The sequence below is a fragment of the Triturus cristatus genome, chromosome 9 (genome assembly GCF_964204655.1).
Source record: "Triturus cristatus chromosome 9, aTriCri1.1, whole genome shotgun sequence".
NCBI classification, from domain to species: Eukaryota; Metazoa; Chordata; class Amphibia; order Caudata; family Salamandridae; genus Triturus; species Triturus cristatus.
The window spans coordinates 329286267-329301629 of record NC_140592.1 but is presented as its reverse complement, the minus strand read 5'-3'; the positions used below and the strand labels follow the sequence as shown (position 1 = coordinate 329301629).

At 50.9% G+C, this 15363-nt stretch overlaps 1 protein-coding gene across 5 annotated transcripts in view; it reads left to right on the top strand.

Moving 5' to 3' along the window:
* LOC146797866 (RNA-binding protein 6-like) overlaps positions 1 to 15363 on the top strand; it is a 1129330-nt gene that overhangs the window by 1033756 nt on the left and 80211 nt on the right. For all 5 annotated transcript variants that reach the window (XM_085625068.1, XM_085625070.1, XM_085625069.1 and 2 more), the window contains one exon: positions 3351 to 3617. In XM_085625068.1, the coding sequence (XP_085481194.1) occupies positions 3351 to 3617 (267 nt within the window). The remainder of the gene's footprint in view (positions 1 to 3350; positions 3618 to 15363) is intronic.

The window sequence follows — 15363 nt, the reverse complement described above, 5'->3', positions numbered from 1 at the left end:
TTCCCTGCACCTGCGGGCACCCCAACGAAGCTGTTGTCCTATGGACCTCCCTAGTCTTAACAACACAGGTGGTGGTTCTGCAACTCCGTCGACGCCTGACCTGTGCTCTGCAATTTTGAGGCCAGTATCCCTTGTCAGAACCGCTGGAATGAACCCCTGTGCACTGCGTCGACTTACCGTTGCCAAGGCTTGTTGGCTCTACACTCAAGAGATCTTCGGCTACAAAAAGCTCCAGCATCTCTTCCCTCCAAGCTCAGCGTCCTCCTCACCGTGGTCCTTCATTCTTGGTGAGCTGTTCGGGGTCCTCTTGCGACTCCTGTGCCTTCGACCTATGGGTCCTTCGGAGGGTCTTCTACTGCTTCAGTGGGCTCCCCTGCTTGCTTGGGCCTGCTTTGACTCTCCTGATGTTGTTTAGTCTCTTGGACCTTTGTGGTCCCAACGTTGCCCCTTCTTTATTCTCCATACCAGTTGCAGCTACCAAGGTTTGTTGGTGCTCCCGCCAGACACCAACCACCTAGTCACCGATATCCGATGTGGGACAGCTTGTGCACAACTCCTGTCTTCCTCAGTGTCGCCTAGTCCTCACAGCTGCAGCGACAAGGTCACAGTCGACTCTTGAACCTCCCAACATCGGTGGGCATTGTGTCTTCGTGCCTCCTGGTCACGTCCGAGTTGCATAGACTCTATCCCCTCTGCTTGCAGGTTCTTCTCTTCCAGAATCCACCATTGGATTCCATTTTACTTATTTACCATCTTCTCCAGAGGCATTTTCTTCCAAGTCTTCCATTGTCTATGGAGGTTTCAAACGTCTCTTCACCCCTATGCACCTGGCTTCCCTAGTGTAGGTATCCTGGTTCCCGGGACATCCACAGGTGAGGTGGCTCTCCAACCTTCCGTCCTCCAAGGGAATTCTTCGGGGTCCTCTGGGAAGGATCCTTCTTCCGCAAAACTGCAACCACAACTTCTTTGACTTCCATTGGTCACCTGGCTGTATTCCAACTCTACACACTGCCTCTGCGAGTTTCCCGGGTACATACCTTGGGTGGTTGCTTGTGTCGCCGGCTCCTCTGGGTCTTCTGGTGCAAGTCCCGTTCTCCTTTGCAGTTCACATTCCACTTTCTTAGTATATGGTTTGGTCTCCTACTGCTACCTACCTGATTGCATTTGAAGTATGTGTGTGTATCGCGTTGATATTGCTAGGTAGGAGATATACCACTGTGTTAGTGAGTGTGGTGTAATAAATAGAAGCATTTATTTGAATACTGTGTGATTCATTTTCCTTTTAACCTACACTATAAGATTAAACTGGTAAAACAAGCTGCTTAACAGTCCAAGCCTGTGGGCTGATCTCCACAGCTACCATAAGGGCTTTCTATGTTTATCAAGGACCACTAAAATCATCATAAGGGTTGCCTGGATTAGTGCAAAGTGCATCACTTAAATAAGTGTACACCATATTCTAAGCCAGCCTCTCACAATTGGTCAATGCTTTCTCTATCGTGAATGGGTTCGGGAATCCCTTTTTCTACCTTTCGCAGTGCACCAATAACTCCTTTAAGTCAAGTTGCTATAGCCCAGTGGTATTGGCTATTTCCGCTGGTCCCCCAAACCACAGCCGAACACTGATTCTTATCCCACCATCGGAGCTGCTTAGAATTTCTGTTTATTGCCTGTTGTCTTTTAACACATTTTTGTTCCCCAGCCATGGGTAGCCCTATTCCCATGCTTATACGTGGTGTTAACACAGTTCTTATGGTGATATGTATTCCTCACCTACGTTACTCAGACCGTCTGATATTGTCTATCTTATTTTAGACTGGCTGGTTCTATTCTGTGACTTTTAATAGGATCAGTATGCAGACCCTCCGGCAATGGTATTGCTCTGCAATCTAGTTCAAAGGTAAGGAATCTGCGGCTAGATGTGTCTATCCGATGGGCTAGTTACTTACCTTTGGTAAAGCCTTATCCGGTAGTGACAGGATCTATCTGCAGATTCCTTACCCACACTCCCATCCTCCCGTTCTGCGAACTAGTTTATTTTTGCCTAAAAGATCCCTTTCTTCGCATTGATATGCCTTGCTTTAGGATTTCATACTTACTTGACACAAAGATGTCTTCTTTTTTATACAGTGTCCATGGGCAGTTACTATAAGTGGCTCCACATTTTTGGCGCGGAAAGTAGTCACAGGAGAAGCTGATGTCAGCGGTGGGGGGTGGAGATGAGGGTAAAGCTTATATGAACTCCATCGACATCACTTCCAGTGGATGACGTTGCTACCGAGCCGCACAATGCCCTCTACCGACATGCAGAGGTCCTGCTGAAATATTGTCCGGATCCAGTCTGGCACCTGGGCAGAATTCAACGGTAAGGAATCTGTGGCTAGATCCTGTCTCTACCAGATAGGGTGTTACCGAAGTAAAGTAACTTGAATGCCAATACTTGTTCGTGGTTGAGTGGAAAGTCTTCATTTGTTGTATATTGAAACATCTATATCTCAGGAACCCTCCAGTAGATCTTTTTAATTTAGGGGTACATACATTCATAAAAATACAATCTATTTTCATAAATTGGTGTTCGATTTCTTGAGAGTTGTGCTTCTTTCTTCTTCTGTTGTTTTGGTGCTGTTTAAATGCTCTACACTTGTTCCTTTTTTGACGTCTGACTGCTCAAAGCTTCAGCTACCATACTTGAGCTAAGGTTTGACAAGCAAATTCTGACTGGTCCACAAAATGGTTCGAAGTGTATAGCACAGTGAGGTCTCACATTCACACCATATAATACACCCTGTTAACTGACACCTTTGCTATCCTCCTTTTCTGCATTCTTCCAAATTGTTCTGGGTGAAAGTGTATTGATGAAAAATAAGTCCAGGTCCCTAAAAATGACTTCCATTGTGCCTCACCGGCTCAAATTAAGCACCGGTGAACACTCATCTCCAAGCGTTGTGTAATTAGTAAGTGGAGTTAAAAACACAGAAGCTCATATTGATGTAAGTGGGTACGCTTGGATATTGGTGTAAGAAGGTATGCTGAAACAGCTCCTTTGACAAACCTAAGAAGTTAGGACACTTGGCCATAAAGACATGGAAGTCATTTATAACAGCTCATCTGACTGACTGATTGTAGTTACCCTTGAGAGACATCAGGTGTAACAAGAAAGTAACTTTTCCTTTTTGACTGTTACAACACTTTGCAAATAAGAGTGGTGGTGTCTGTGTTTTACTTGTTGCGATCAGTTGGCAGGAGTCTTCTAACTACACATCTTAAGACATGGTTTGTAACAAAGTCCATATTTTTAAGATGCTTACAGTGTCCCAGCGTTATTGCTATATTAATATTTTCTGTTTCAGCCGATTGTGAATCCACTGATTAGCCTTCTTGGAGAGTATGGAGGAGACAGTGATAATGAAGAGGAGGAGGAGGAAGAGCCGCCACCACCACCACCACGAAAACCCCAACCACCTCCACCTCCTCCACCCCCTCCAGCACCTAAAAAGGAGGAAAGCAATGAGGACAAGTTGACAGACTGGATTAAGCTGGCATGCCTCTTGTGCAAGAGACAATTCCCAACCAAGGAAGGACTGATCAGGCATCAGCAGCTCTCTGAGCTGCACCAGGTTAGTGACTATTCTCTCTACATACAATAAGAGTGCTTACAGCATGATGCCTCAGTAAGCAACATGTAATTGTAATAGTAGAAAATTCCTTGTGTACAAGCATGTTCTCATTGCTAGTGATTTTTTTGACAACGTATTGTTTAATTAACGAAATATGTAAGTCTAGTGTCATTCACACAATCAACCCAAAATGTCACTACCTTGCTGTAGCCTGCCTACGGAAAAATAAGATTGGAATGTTTGGATGTTTTTCCAAATGGGCAAATTAAACCTAATTTTCAGGAAAAATAGTCTCTCATTCATTTTTTTATGCATTTTTGGTAACTACATTTATTGCAGCATGAAATCCTCCACATACTAATAAAAGCCCCTGTAGTTGGGGGAGGATCACTGTGCAATTTCCTTTCTTATGATGAGGGCTTGTTAATCCCTAAAATTCTCATTGCATCACTACATTTGTTATCCTCCTTTTCTATGTTCCTGGAAATCTATTCACCCGGAGAAGATTTTTTTTAAAGTATTTTAATTCCTCAGTAATTCTCTTATGGATGTTTGAAGCTAGTGTGAGCATTGTGTAGTCAAGCCAAATGTTCATGCAATTTCTCAGTAGCTTACTATCACTGAGCCTGCAAAGCACGCAATGACACATCCTCCTTATGTTGCTATAGTATCAGTTTCTCTGAAAACAAGACAAATCATGCAGTTGAATTTTGACTTTCACCTCAAGAGTTTCTGTTTTAGCATAGAATGTCATTGAATGGGGACATGGTAATATGATTGGCATCATATGTTAGAGGCACTGTAGTTTGTATTTGATTTATTGTGAAATCGGACAACTGAAGAAAAAGAATTAGGAAAGCCAATGTGCCTAGACATTTGTTAGGGGATGTGTTTAATAACATTGTGCTGCTTTGCTTGCACTGTTACACTGCTGCACAGTTGTGTACAAGTGTGCAGTTTGATACTCATCTAGTGATCCCCTTACTGGCTATCCAGGAAGTACTCACGGTGAGCTGACACACATCTGTACCACCTTTAGTTACAAAACTATACATCCTGCTTTACTGGAGGCAGTTGGTTTATCCTGACAAGGTTGTTCTTGTACAATAAAGGTGTTCCAAGTCCCAGATTCACTCTGTGCAGGTAGAAACAGCCCTCAGATGAATCAGGGTCTGCCGACAGATTTTCAGAATTTAAATGCAACATTCTGTAGTCTCCTGAAGCTGGCTTTCCAGTACTTCCAGGATTAGCACTTTGAAAGAAGAATCCGCCGGATTCCCTTGAATTTGTACCACAAAGGCTGCAAAGGGGGACTTTTGAAGTCACATCTACCCCTTCTCACTTGCAGGATGACAGCACCGCCTCATGGAAGCGTATGCAGCAACCGAGGGATTGCCGATTCTCTGCTCCAGGTGACTGCGGCGCAACCCGAAGCTGTGTGGTTAAAACGGTCGACGGAGCCCAGTGGGGAGGAGTTGTGCAGCGGAGGGGCTCCCCTGGGCTCTCCTGAAGAGCAGTACCCCAACCGCGGTGGATGGTACCCACCCACCCCCATGTGGGTGAGTGGATAGCCGTGTACACCCTGGGGGTTACAGGGTACGGTGGTAAGCGACTACGGCCTGGTGCACTCCAACTGCAGGGTTGCGGCCAGGGCCTGCTCCGGGACTGGCAGCCTCTTGGGACTTTGAGAATAGATCCCATCGCTCCAACATATGTATTAAGGGTGGCCCTTTGCAGGCAATTCCAGGCACTCTTGAAGACTTAGTCGTTCGCCTCTTGAAACAAGTGGCCCCCTCACTGAAGAACAGGAAATCATTCTGAATCAAACGCATCACTCCGGAATCCCTGCTAGTGCGCCGAGCCAGCCCCAAGACATACTTACCTGTCTACATTATTACCGCCAGAAGTAAGTCAATATGACGGCTGCACATGATATGAAAATCATTGACTTCAAGGGTCATAGGCTGTGGCTCTACCAGGACCTCTCTCCACTTACACTGAGGCAATGGAGGGCCCTCCGGCCACTAACCGATTTCCTCCAGGATCAGAACATTATATATAAATGGGGTCACCCCTTCCACCTTCAATTTGTGTGGCAGAAGGAGGTTTGCGTGGTTCGCATCCTCGAGAATGCCTGACACGCGTGCAACCTCGATGTCTCAGGGCTTTTCGACCACGGAGCTCCACCATGAAGGTATTGCGTTCAAGTACGCTCGCCTACGACATGGACCCTCGTTCTTTGCTTACTGTTGTCCCCAGGCGGGGTACATTTTTGGTTCAATGTTTCCCCTTTATTTTTAAGATCTCTCCATACCCTGTCTATCCTTTCTTTTCCCTCTTGTTTCAGATACCACTGCAAGCACCCACTAGCTGGCCCAGCACAAACCTACTGCAAATGAGTGGCATATCGTACCGTTATCTAGGTTTATATGATAATATCTATACTTAGCCTCAACGTCCGAGGCCTTAACGCACCAGCTAAGCATTTAGCTCTCCTCTCATTCCTCAAGGATTCTAGGTGTGATACATGCCTGCTGCAGGAAACCCATTTGATGCAAAGTTACCGGCGACGGCTGCGCTCCCGCTGGTTTGACCGCAGTACCTTTCTTTGGTCGCAGTCAACAAGGTTGGGGTGGCGATTTTGCTTACCAAACATTTCCCCGTGCAGCTGGAGCGAGTTTTCACGTAGATCCCGGGCAGTACTCTTAGTATTGCATGTTACGATACAGGAAGTCAGGTACACCTTGGCCACAGTATATGCGCCCAGTGATCACCAAGAGGCATTCCTTTGGGATTCCCTTGGCCAGCTGCTAACCTCACCAGACAAAGACATAGGGGTAGGCTGAGAATTCAACATGTCGATGGTCACCAAGAGAGAACAGATGTACCTTGCGGGTGGGTCAGGTCGAGGGCCTTATGCTGGGCACCAGACAGTGGTTGGGAGAGGCAGGGCTGACATATATATGGAGACACATGCACCTGACACTCACTGATTACACCTTCTCAGCTGCTCACCAAACATACGCACGATTTGACTACTTTTTCACCTCTTCGCGCATGACCGGCACGGTTTCAGTGGACATTGGTGCAGAGACGCTCTCTGATCACTCCCCCATTGTCTTACGGTATGACTCGGGTGGACACCCACCGACCCCTCAAGTTTGGCAGCTTAACGCGAAACTCCTCACTTATGACCACATCCTAGCGGACACCTTGATGGCCGTAACCGCCTTTCTGCAGTCTAACGGCACATCTGACGTTTCTGTTTCCACCCTGTAGGAGACATTACAAGTTGTGCTCAGAGGCCACTTTTTTGCCATTGCCACCAGCTATAATAGAGACAGACGGACCAAGCGGCTCCAGCTGGAAGCACAGGTCAAGGATTTGGAGGTCGCCCACACATGATCCGGTGGTAGTTCGCTGTCAGCTGATGGTAGTGCAGAACCAACTACGGGCATTGGACATGGGGAGAGCGGAGTATGCCTTGCTCAGAATCAGACAGACGTATTATGCTGGTGGTAACAAGGCGGGACGTATGCTGGCACACTGTCTCCGAGCGCAAGCGGTTGACCGGAGAATCCTCGAACTGCGGGGGGCAGATGGTTCCTCAGGATGCCAGGATGGGGAAATTGCCAGAGACCTTTTATGCTGCCCTCTATGCGGCGGACACCCTGTCTGAGTCGGACGCGAGGGCATACGTGTACCAGACGCCCTGGCTGCGCCAGAAACGTTCACCGCATTTTACAAAGATAAAACAACAGAGGTCTTAGCAGTCATTCAACGACTACAGCCCAGCAGGGCACCTGGCCCAGACTTCTATAGAGCTGAATTCTATAATGCCTTTAGCATACCGCTGGCCCCCGTCTTAGTGCGACTATTCAACACGTTTGTAGTGTGACTGACAAACTGCCGGAGTCCATGTGCTTAGCTGCTATCACTGTGATTCCCAAGGCGGGCAAATACCTCAAATGCTGTGCATCTTACCTCCCAGTCCCCCTTTTGAATGTAGATGCAAAAATATTTACAAGTGGCCCACAGATTGTCCCCCTATGTTCAGGCAGTGACGGCTCGTAGAGGGAGTGCTGCGAGGCAGGGCGGGGCAGGGTTTGGGGATAGTGGAGTCAGACATACGACAGCCAGGAGTAAGGTAAGTAAATACATAAATTTAACTGTTTACCCTGCGTTTGCTGCATCACCAGCTGTCGACGTTCTTGTCAATCTCATTTGCTTGTTTCTTATTCAATTAGTGTTTTAAACTGTTCATCCTCATCATTTTAGCAGTTTCTCTTTTCCACCAATAAGTGGATGTCCCTCGGGTGCTGCATTCTTATGTCTCACACTTCAACGGCATGTTAGATTCCCTTTGTTTCTGTTCTCAGAAAATACAGGAACTGAAACCAACATTTAAGAAAAATATATCTGTTGGAGACTTATAACTGCAGATTCTAAATCTTACAATTTTCCCCAGGAATCACACTGGATTCAGAAATTTTTCCTGAGCAGTACCCATGCTTGCCAGTAGGTTGCCCCATTCGGCCCGGCATGGGTCGTCCGCGCCCTAAGAAATGTGCAATGTGGCTATATAGATGCCATCCCAGCGGGCTGATGTCAGTTCTTTTCTTTCCGCACCAGTCAGCCTGGAGAAAACTACCTTCTCGTCACTTTTTGACCAGCCTTTTTTCAACTTTTGTCAAAGTCTTTTGAGAAAATCTTCTCCTGGTGTGGCAGTAATGTCATCTTGGAGGGCTCGCTTCAGGCCCTGTGGCACCTGTCACCAAGCGATGTCGGTGATGGACCTTAACCTTATTTGCCTTCGGTGTTTCGAGCGTGACCACATTGTGAAGACCTGAGTCGACTGTCGCTTAATGACTCTGAAGGCCTTGCGAAAGTGGTCCATCATCCTGACAGCTTGACGTTGCGATGGTCTCGATCCCAGACAAGAGGATGGGCCCAAGATCAGTCACGGAACCCAAGATCTTCGTTGCACTGAAAGTCGTCATGCGGGTGATTCCCACAGCAAGAAGAATAGTAAGAAGTCTAGAGGGTTTTGACTTCACGTTTGCCAATGAGACAAGAGAGCGTTGCCATTTGAGGATTGACTTCGCAGTTGAGCAAGCACCTGAGCAGGATCCACGCCTCCCTGAGTTTCCGGGAGCCAGAGCTACCCCTCCTCAACTTAAGGAGTTTTATGAGGCCATGTGCCTCATACTTGAGCGACCCGTTCCTGCTGGCATGCCTTTGGGCCCCATGGGTTCAGGAGGGGCCCCACTGGATCCATGCAGGCAGCTCCGCCACTGGCGCCATTTGGTCCCCATGGATCCGCAAAGGGATCATGACCAGTGCCAGTCGTACCACCTCAAACGTTCCCGGCTCCGAAGCCGATGAACCCGGCACTGTCCCCATTCTGATGTTCGGCACAGAGCCGTATGGGTGTTGCCCTGACGCCTACTCCAGTGCTGTGTGTTTCGTGAATTGGAAACCCACGCATGCGCTTAAGGTTGTTGGAGGGGAGGCGGAGCTCCGTACTTTGTAAGGCTGCCCGGGGTGGGGGTTGCGCAGCGGCCCGCCCCCTTGAGGGCGGCCGCCTTAGTGCCACAGGAAGGCACAGGGGTGGGAGGTCGTGTCCCTGGGCTTGACCTAGGGAGACCCCAGTCAGGTAGCTGCTTCCGGCGGGGAGGAGCCAAGGGGGGGGGTACATATTCGGTCCCCGCCCCCTCCTCGCCCTCTTGTCCGCTCGTTTGCCTTGGCTACTGGTTCCGCGTCGGTGGTGTTCTCTTGGAGAGATAGAGTCACACTTCGATCGATCGCTCGCCTGGTACGATCGTCAGCGGCCCAGAACGTCCGCCTGTCGCGGTGAGTCTGCTTGAGGTGGGCGATATATAAATGTGTACGTTGAAAGCCGGCGGTTAGACGTGTCCCAGTCGGCGGCTTCCCTTAGCCTTGGTTATTTGCCCTGGGAGGGGCTCTCATTGGGCCTGGGGTCCCTGGGGACGGGATGTGGTCCGGGTGCGAGACTGCAGACCTTGGGTTCGAGCCTCGTGGTCGCGTCCACAGCCTGTGATTTGGGCAAATCACTTAATCTCCTGCCGAATGTAGATAAGGTGCTCGTGTATAGCGTTGCAATACCTTCGGGTCGAGTCGCGCTATATATTTATGCATTACCGGGGTTGTAGCGTTACTGGGAAAGCCCGGACCAGGTCTCAGTACCCGACAACTGTGAGGTTGCTTCTGGCTCCAAATGTCCGATTTCTTTCACGGCGTCCCTGAGGCCGAGGCAGCTAGTTCAGGGGCGTAGGAGGCCTCGAGCTGCCATGTGTTTGCCACAAACATGGTGGAGTGGGTTGGCCGTACACAGGCTGACCCATGGTTCAGCGTCGCGCCATTTGCCGGGTCGGAAACACTGTCGGTGTTTAGTAATTTTCTGACGGTGAGCCTGGGTCCTTCGGACTCCTCCGAGAGCCTTGGTGGAGCGTAGAGCTATTGGATTGCTTGTGGGAGGCCCCGGCTGGGCCGGATTTAGGGCGATGAGACCGGGTTTGGAAGCTTATCATGCTAGTTGAAGCACCGGATGCTGCGTCTCTGTATAGTTGTGGTTTCGACTTCGGTATGTCCGTGCAGAGGGTTAATATGCCTGCTGCACAGAACGAGTGCCAAACAGATTTCAGAGTGCGTATGATGTAAATAGGTTAGCTGCTTACTTTTTTGCAAAAGAGGCATCCTTTGTTACTTGCAATTTATACCTTGCAGTACCACGCCAGGAGCTGTCCTCCGGTGACTGATTTGACCGCCCCCCCTTACCCCTATGTAAGGCGGCAAAGCCCGGCCATTGCCTTGGCTGCGGGCTCCCTTGGGTGGGGGGCAGCTCCTGGGGTGCAGAGGGAGCGGCACCTCTCCCCTGGTCAGGGCAGCGGTCGGCAATCTGGGGGCGAGAGGTAGCTCGCATCGGGCCGGAGTTTCTTGGTTCAGCAACCCTCCCCCTCCTCTGGGGTTAAGGCCCCTCCCCTTGTTGCCCCGCTGCTCCCCTTTCGTTTCTGTTCAATACGGCAGAGCCGGTAGCAGGGTTTCGGCCAGCATGGGCCGGAGGTTGTGTGCTGGGGGGGCTACGAGGGCCGCGGCCCCCCCCCCCTTTCTACTGCACCGCACCAAAAGAAGGGACCCTTCTAGCAGGCTTTCTGCAGTGCGCAAGAAAGCTGCTTGGTCGGGCCCGCGAGTAGAAAAGGATGTGGCGTAAGGGCATCAGGGGCAAAAGCTGCAAATTCCAGGCAAGCTGGCCTGGCAGGAATCCTGCTGGGCACCGCGCAAAGCAAAACAACCAGCACTGCCGGTCTGTGAATACACTACCGGGTCGAACAGAAGGGGAGACAGGAAAGAGTTCAAATCTCGAAAGGAACCTTCAGCGTCAAGGGGGTATGGGGGCGCGGAGTGCGTTACAAAACCCACCAAAAGAAAGATGGCAGGCTGGCAGCGAGCATGAGATAATTTGAAGGCAGAGATGTAAACCCCAGAGATACGAATCGAAGAAAATGCTGCACGGGATCACGAGCAATTTTCTGCAGACAAGGAGAAAGAAACGGAAAAGTGGCCTCCTGTCAATTCCGTGTTTGTGTGTTTTCACTCCGTGTGTTGGAATGTGGCCGCAACCTGTCCAGCAGCTGATCCAGGGAGTGGCCTGTGAGCAGCGCCGTGTACTGTAGGGCGATGTAAAAAGAGTGTTTACAGGTGGAAGTCAGACTTACACCCTGGACAAGTCATAAATTACACAAGCACGCGTGCTACGAGGTGGTGCTGTATGTGTTGCGTGATTACAAACGTACATACCGCGCCTTCAACAGTACGAGAACAGCTTCAGTTTAAACTGGGTTCACCTAGCATGGAACGGCTCTGTTCAGGGGACAGACGGTCACTTTTGGGCAGACATAGGTTTTAATTTACTTTACACTAGCTCTTAGTGTATAAAATATAAAGTACACGGGCCCAATCTCTGAGGACCCCTTCTGCAGGTAGCACCACTCACTTCTCCCTGCGCCTCCAGACCTCACGGTGCATTGCGGGGCGGCGCCTACTCCGGCCTCTCGTGGTCGCCAGGCATCGCGGGGTGGAGGTGCCATGCATGGCAGTGGGGGGTTGGAGCGCCGGTTTGCGCAGTGGTCCGAGGCACAAGCTGCTGGCTTGGGTAGGAAACCAGGGATCGAGCCTCGGAGTCGCGTCCGCATCCTGTATTCCTGGGGCATAACATTCACTATCGCTGTGACTGAAATATGTAGTTACTCGGTGCGCACGCCAGCGCTCCTATCCTTCGGGCCGAGTACGCGTTCTTATCGCAACGCTTCCCGCTCCCTCCACTGCGGAGTCATTTTAAAGTAATCTTTAAACTAGGTTGCCGGGCCAGGACAGGTCAGCATGGCTGTGGATTGCGCGGGCGCTCCCTCGGCGTCCCTTGGTTGCCTTGTCTCCCGGAGGGTGGGGCATTGCTCGGTAGTTGGGGGGTGGAGCGTCGGGTTGCTCGTCCGCCGAGGATCAGGCTGCTGACTTTGGCGCAGGAGACCAGGGACCGAGCCTTAGGTCGAGTTTACACTTACCGACATCCTAGGCAGATCTCTTATCTTCTCGCTGGTTTTGATAAGGCTGTCACTCTTGAACAAGGAAGTTCGTGGCAGAAGGCACAAAAGGGCAATTTGTTGTCAAAAAACGGCAATTTTACGCAGTTATGATTTGCATTTCAAGGAAATGTTTTAATAGATTCCCTAGTCTCGAGACAGGCTTCAGCAAGGGTGGGGAAGCCCCCTGCACATGCGCAGGAGTCAAACTCAGAGGCGGAAGTTTTTACTAATCCACTTGTAACATGCTTGAGTGACAGAGGGAAAATTAATGTTCCAGCATTTAATAATTCCATTATTCGTCTAGGATTTGCAACGCAGCACGGTATGAGGTATTATCGGTTTCTTCTAGAAAGTGGTCTTTTGGGTGGTAATAGGACCGGGTCGGGTGGCGCAGTGAGCTAATCCCCCCCCCCCCCCCTACAGGGACCGGTGTCTGAACTCTGGGTCACTGTTTCGATTGCTCAGCCTTTCTTCCAGCTGAGGTCCAGTATTCAAATAGAGAAGCATTTTACACGTTGTTCTCCTCTGTGGTCACTCTGACCTGTCTCTCCCTGGTATACTAGCAGAACTTTGGGAGGGCAAGGCTTTACATTTGGTGGTGACTGATGGAATACGATGGGCATACTCCAACGGAGTGAAAGAGGAAGGAAGGCAGTCTGGGAACTGCCAGGCAGGAGTGTCTTGGCAAAGGGATTGTTATTTAGCCATGCACAGGCAACTTTGGACCATCGCCTATTTAGGTTTAAGGTCATTTCAGTCAAATCCACGGAGGAGTTTAGAAAGGTTGGGGGAACCTGTCCTGATGGTGCACGCTGGCCGCCGGCCCGGTTGGGCGTAGACTTGTTTTGACTGGACCTGGGAGATGCCCGGTATCAGTATGCTGTAGGTATGATGGCCTACCAGGAGCCATGCGCAGTTGCGCAGAGCAAAGAGGTCTTGGCTTCATCAGGCATGGTCTTATACACGCCAAGTCCACAGGGTGCCGGGAGGGAGATGGGGTGCACCTCCCTAGTTTAGGCACGGTTCTTTTCCTACTGGACCTAGGGGAAGCTTTGGCTGCAGCAGGCTGTTAGTAATAGGCTACCTTGGCTAGGAGCCCGCTCAGGAGAAGCCATTGAGGTGTCAAGGAGAAAAGTTAATAGCGCCATGTGCAAGTTCACTGAGCTAAGAGGCTTTGGCTTCATCAGGCATGGCCTTTTACACGCCAAATCACAAGGGTGTCTGGAGGGTGATGGGGTGCACCTCTCCACGCTAGGCATGAATTTAATTTTACTTGACCGTGGTGAAGCCTTGGCAGCTGCGGGTTGCGAATAGACTGGTCCTACTGGGCCTAGGGGAAGCTTTGGCTGCAGCAGGTTGTAAGGAAATAGGTCTACCTTGGTGGGGGGCCCTGGTAGTGACGGTGGCCACTCCCAAGGCTGTGGAGGAGTTACAGGGCGATCCAGGGTCTGCACATACCAAGGGGTATAGCATGCAGCAGCACCGTGTGGTGCTAAGCCAGGATACCCAGGGATCTTTTAGCGTGTCCACTGGAAGACCTACGGCGCCCCGCTAACCGACAGGCGGTTGTGGGTCTGAGCAACCGGGGGCTGCCATGTATGCTCCGCCCACCCATCACGGGGGGGCGTGGTGAAGCATGTGGACTGGAGGTCCACGGATGGGAGGGGTGGACCCTCCCAACATTTGGTGGTCACCAATTGGCGTTGCCATGGTGACTCTAGGCTTATCAGACGGGCAGGCGGCATGGGGCTGGCCTGCCCTGGGATCGCCCGTAAGATAACCCACCGTGTTTGCATATTTATTATGCTAATAAACCTGCAGCAATATTTCTCCACTTACATTCAGTGTCATGTGTTTTATTATGATTATGTACTGATGTATGCTATGATAACGGTTGCCGATATTGGCACTATGTAAGGCTGCCCGGGGTGGGGGTTGCGCAGCGGCCCGCCCCCTTGAGGGCGGCCGCCTTAGTGCCACAGGAAGGCACAGGGGTGGGAGGTCGTGTCCCTGGGCTTGACCTAGGGAGACCCCAGTCAGGTAGCTGCTTCCGGCGGGGAGGAGCCAAGGGGGGGGGTACATATTCGGTCCCCGCCCCCTCCTCGCCCTCTTGTCCGCTCGTTTGCCTTGCCCGCCCATCCGCTTACCCGGCATCAGGAGGGACAAGAAGGGGGGGGAAGGTTTTTCTAACAACTTTCACTTTTGTGTTGCAGGAGGAGTTACAGGGCGATCCAGGGTCTGCACATACCAAGGGGTATAGCATGCAGCAGCACCGTGTGGTGCTAAGCCAGGATACCCAGGGATCTTTTAGCGTGTCCACTGGAAGACCTACGGCGCCCCGCTAACCGACAGGCGGTTGTGGGTCTGAGCAACCGGGGGCTGCCATGTATGCTCCGCCCACCCATCACGGGGGGGCGTGGTGAAGCATGTGGACTGGAGGTCCACGGATGGGAGGGGTGGACCCTCCCAACATTTGGTGGTCACCAATTGGCGTTGCCATGGTGACTCTAGGCTTATCAGACGGGCAGGCGGCATGGGGCTGGCCTGCCCTGGGATCGCCCGTAAGATAACCCACCGTGTTTGCATATTTATTATGCTAATAAACCTGCAGCAATATTTCTCCACTTACATTCAGTGTCATGTGTTTTATTATGATTATGTACTGATGTATGCTATGATAACGGTTGCCGATATTGGCACTATGTTCTTTGTGCCGAGGGAGCGAGTGGTGGACGACGAGGGGCCGGCGGCTGACCTCGGGAGCATTAGCTTCCAGAGCCAAGGAGCTGTGGAACCGGGAGCCCGCTCAATGCGGATTCGGTCGCGGATCCGGACGCGGTCGCGTCAGAAGCGGCCGAAACAGTGGAGAAGCAGCTGTGTTGAAGACTGAGGTAAAAGGCGAGGAAGCACGGTTGCATTAGTGCCGACCGCGAAGTGCTCTGCTCAGGTGCTCTGCGGAGGCGTCCCAACTAGGTTGGGTGCAGCCTGCAGCGCCCAGTGTGCCCTGCTCTCCCGTTTCTGCATTGTTTCACTGCTTTACTGCCTCACCATACCTTGCCTCGCCTTGCCCCACCTCCTCCTCCTGTGCCTTATACGCCGCACTGAGCCGTATACAAATACAAAATAAGGGCAGCCGGACACAGTTT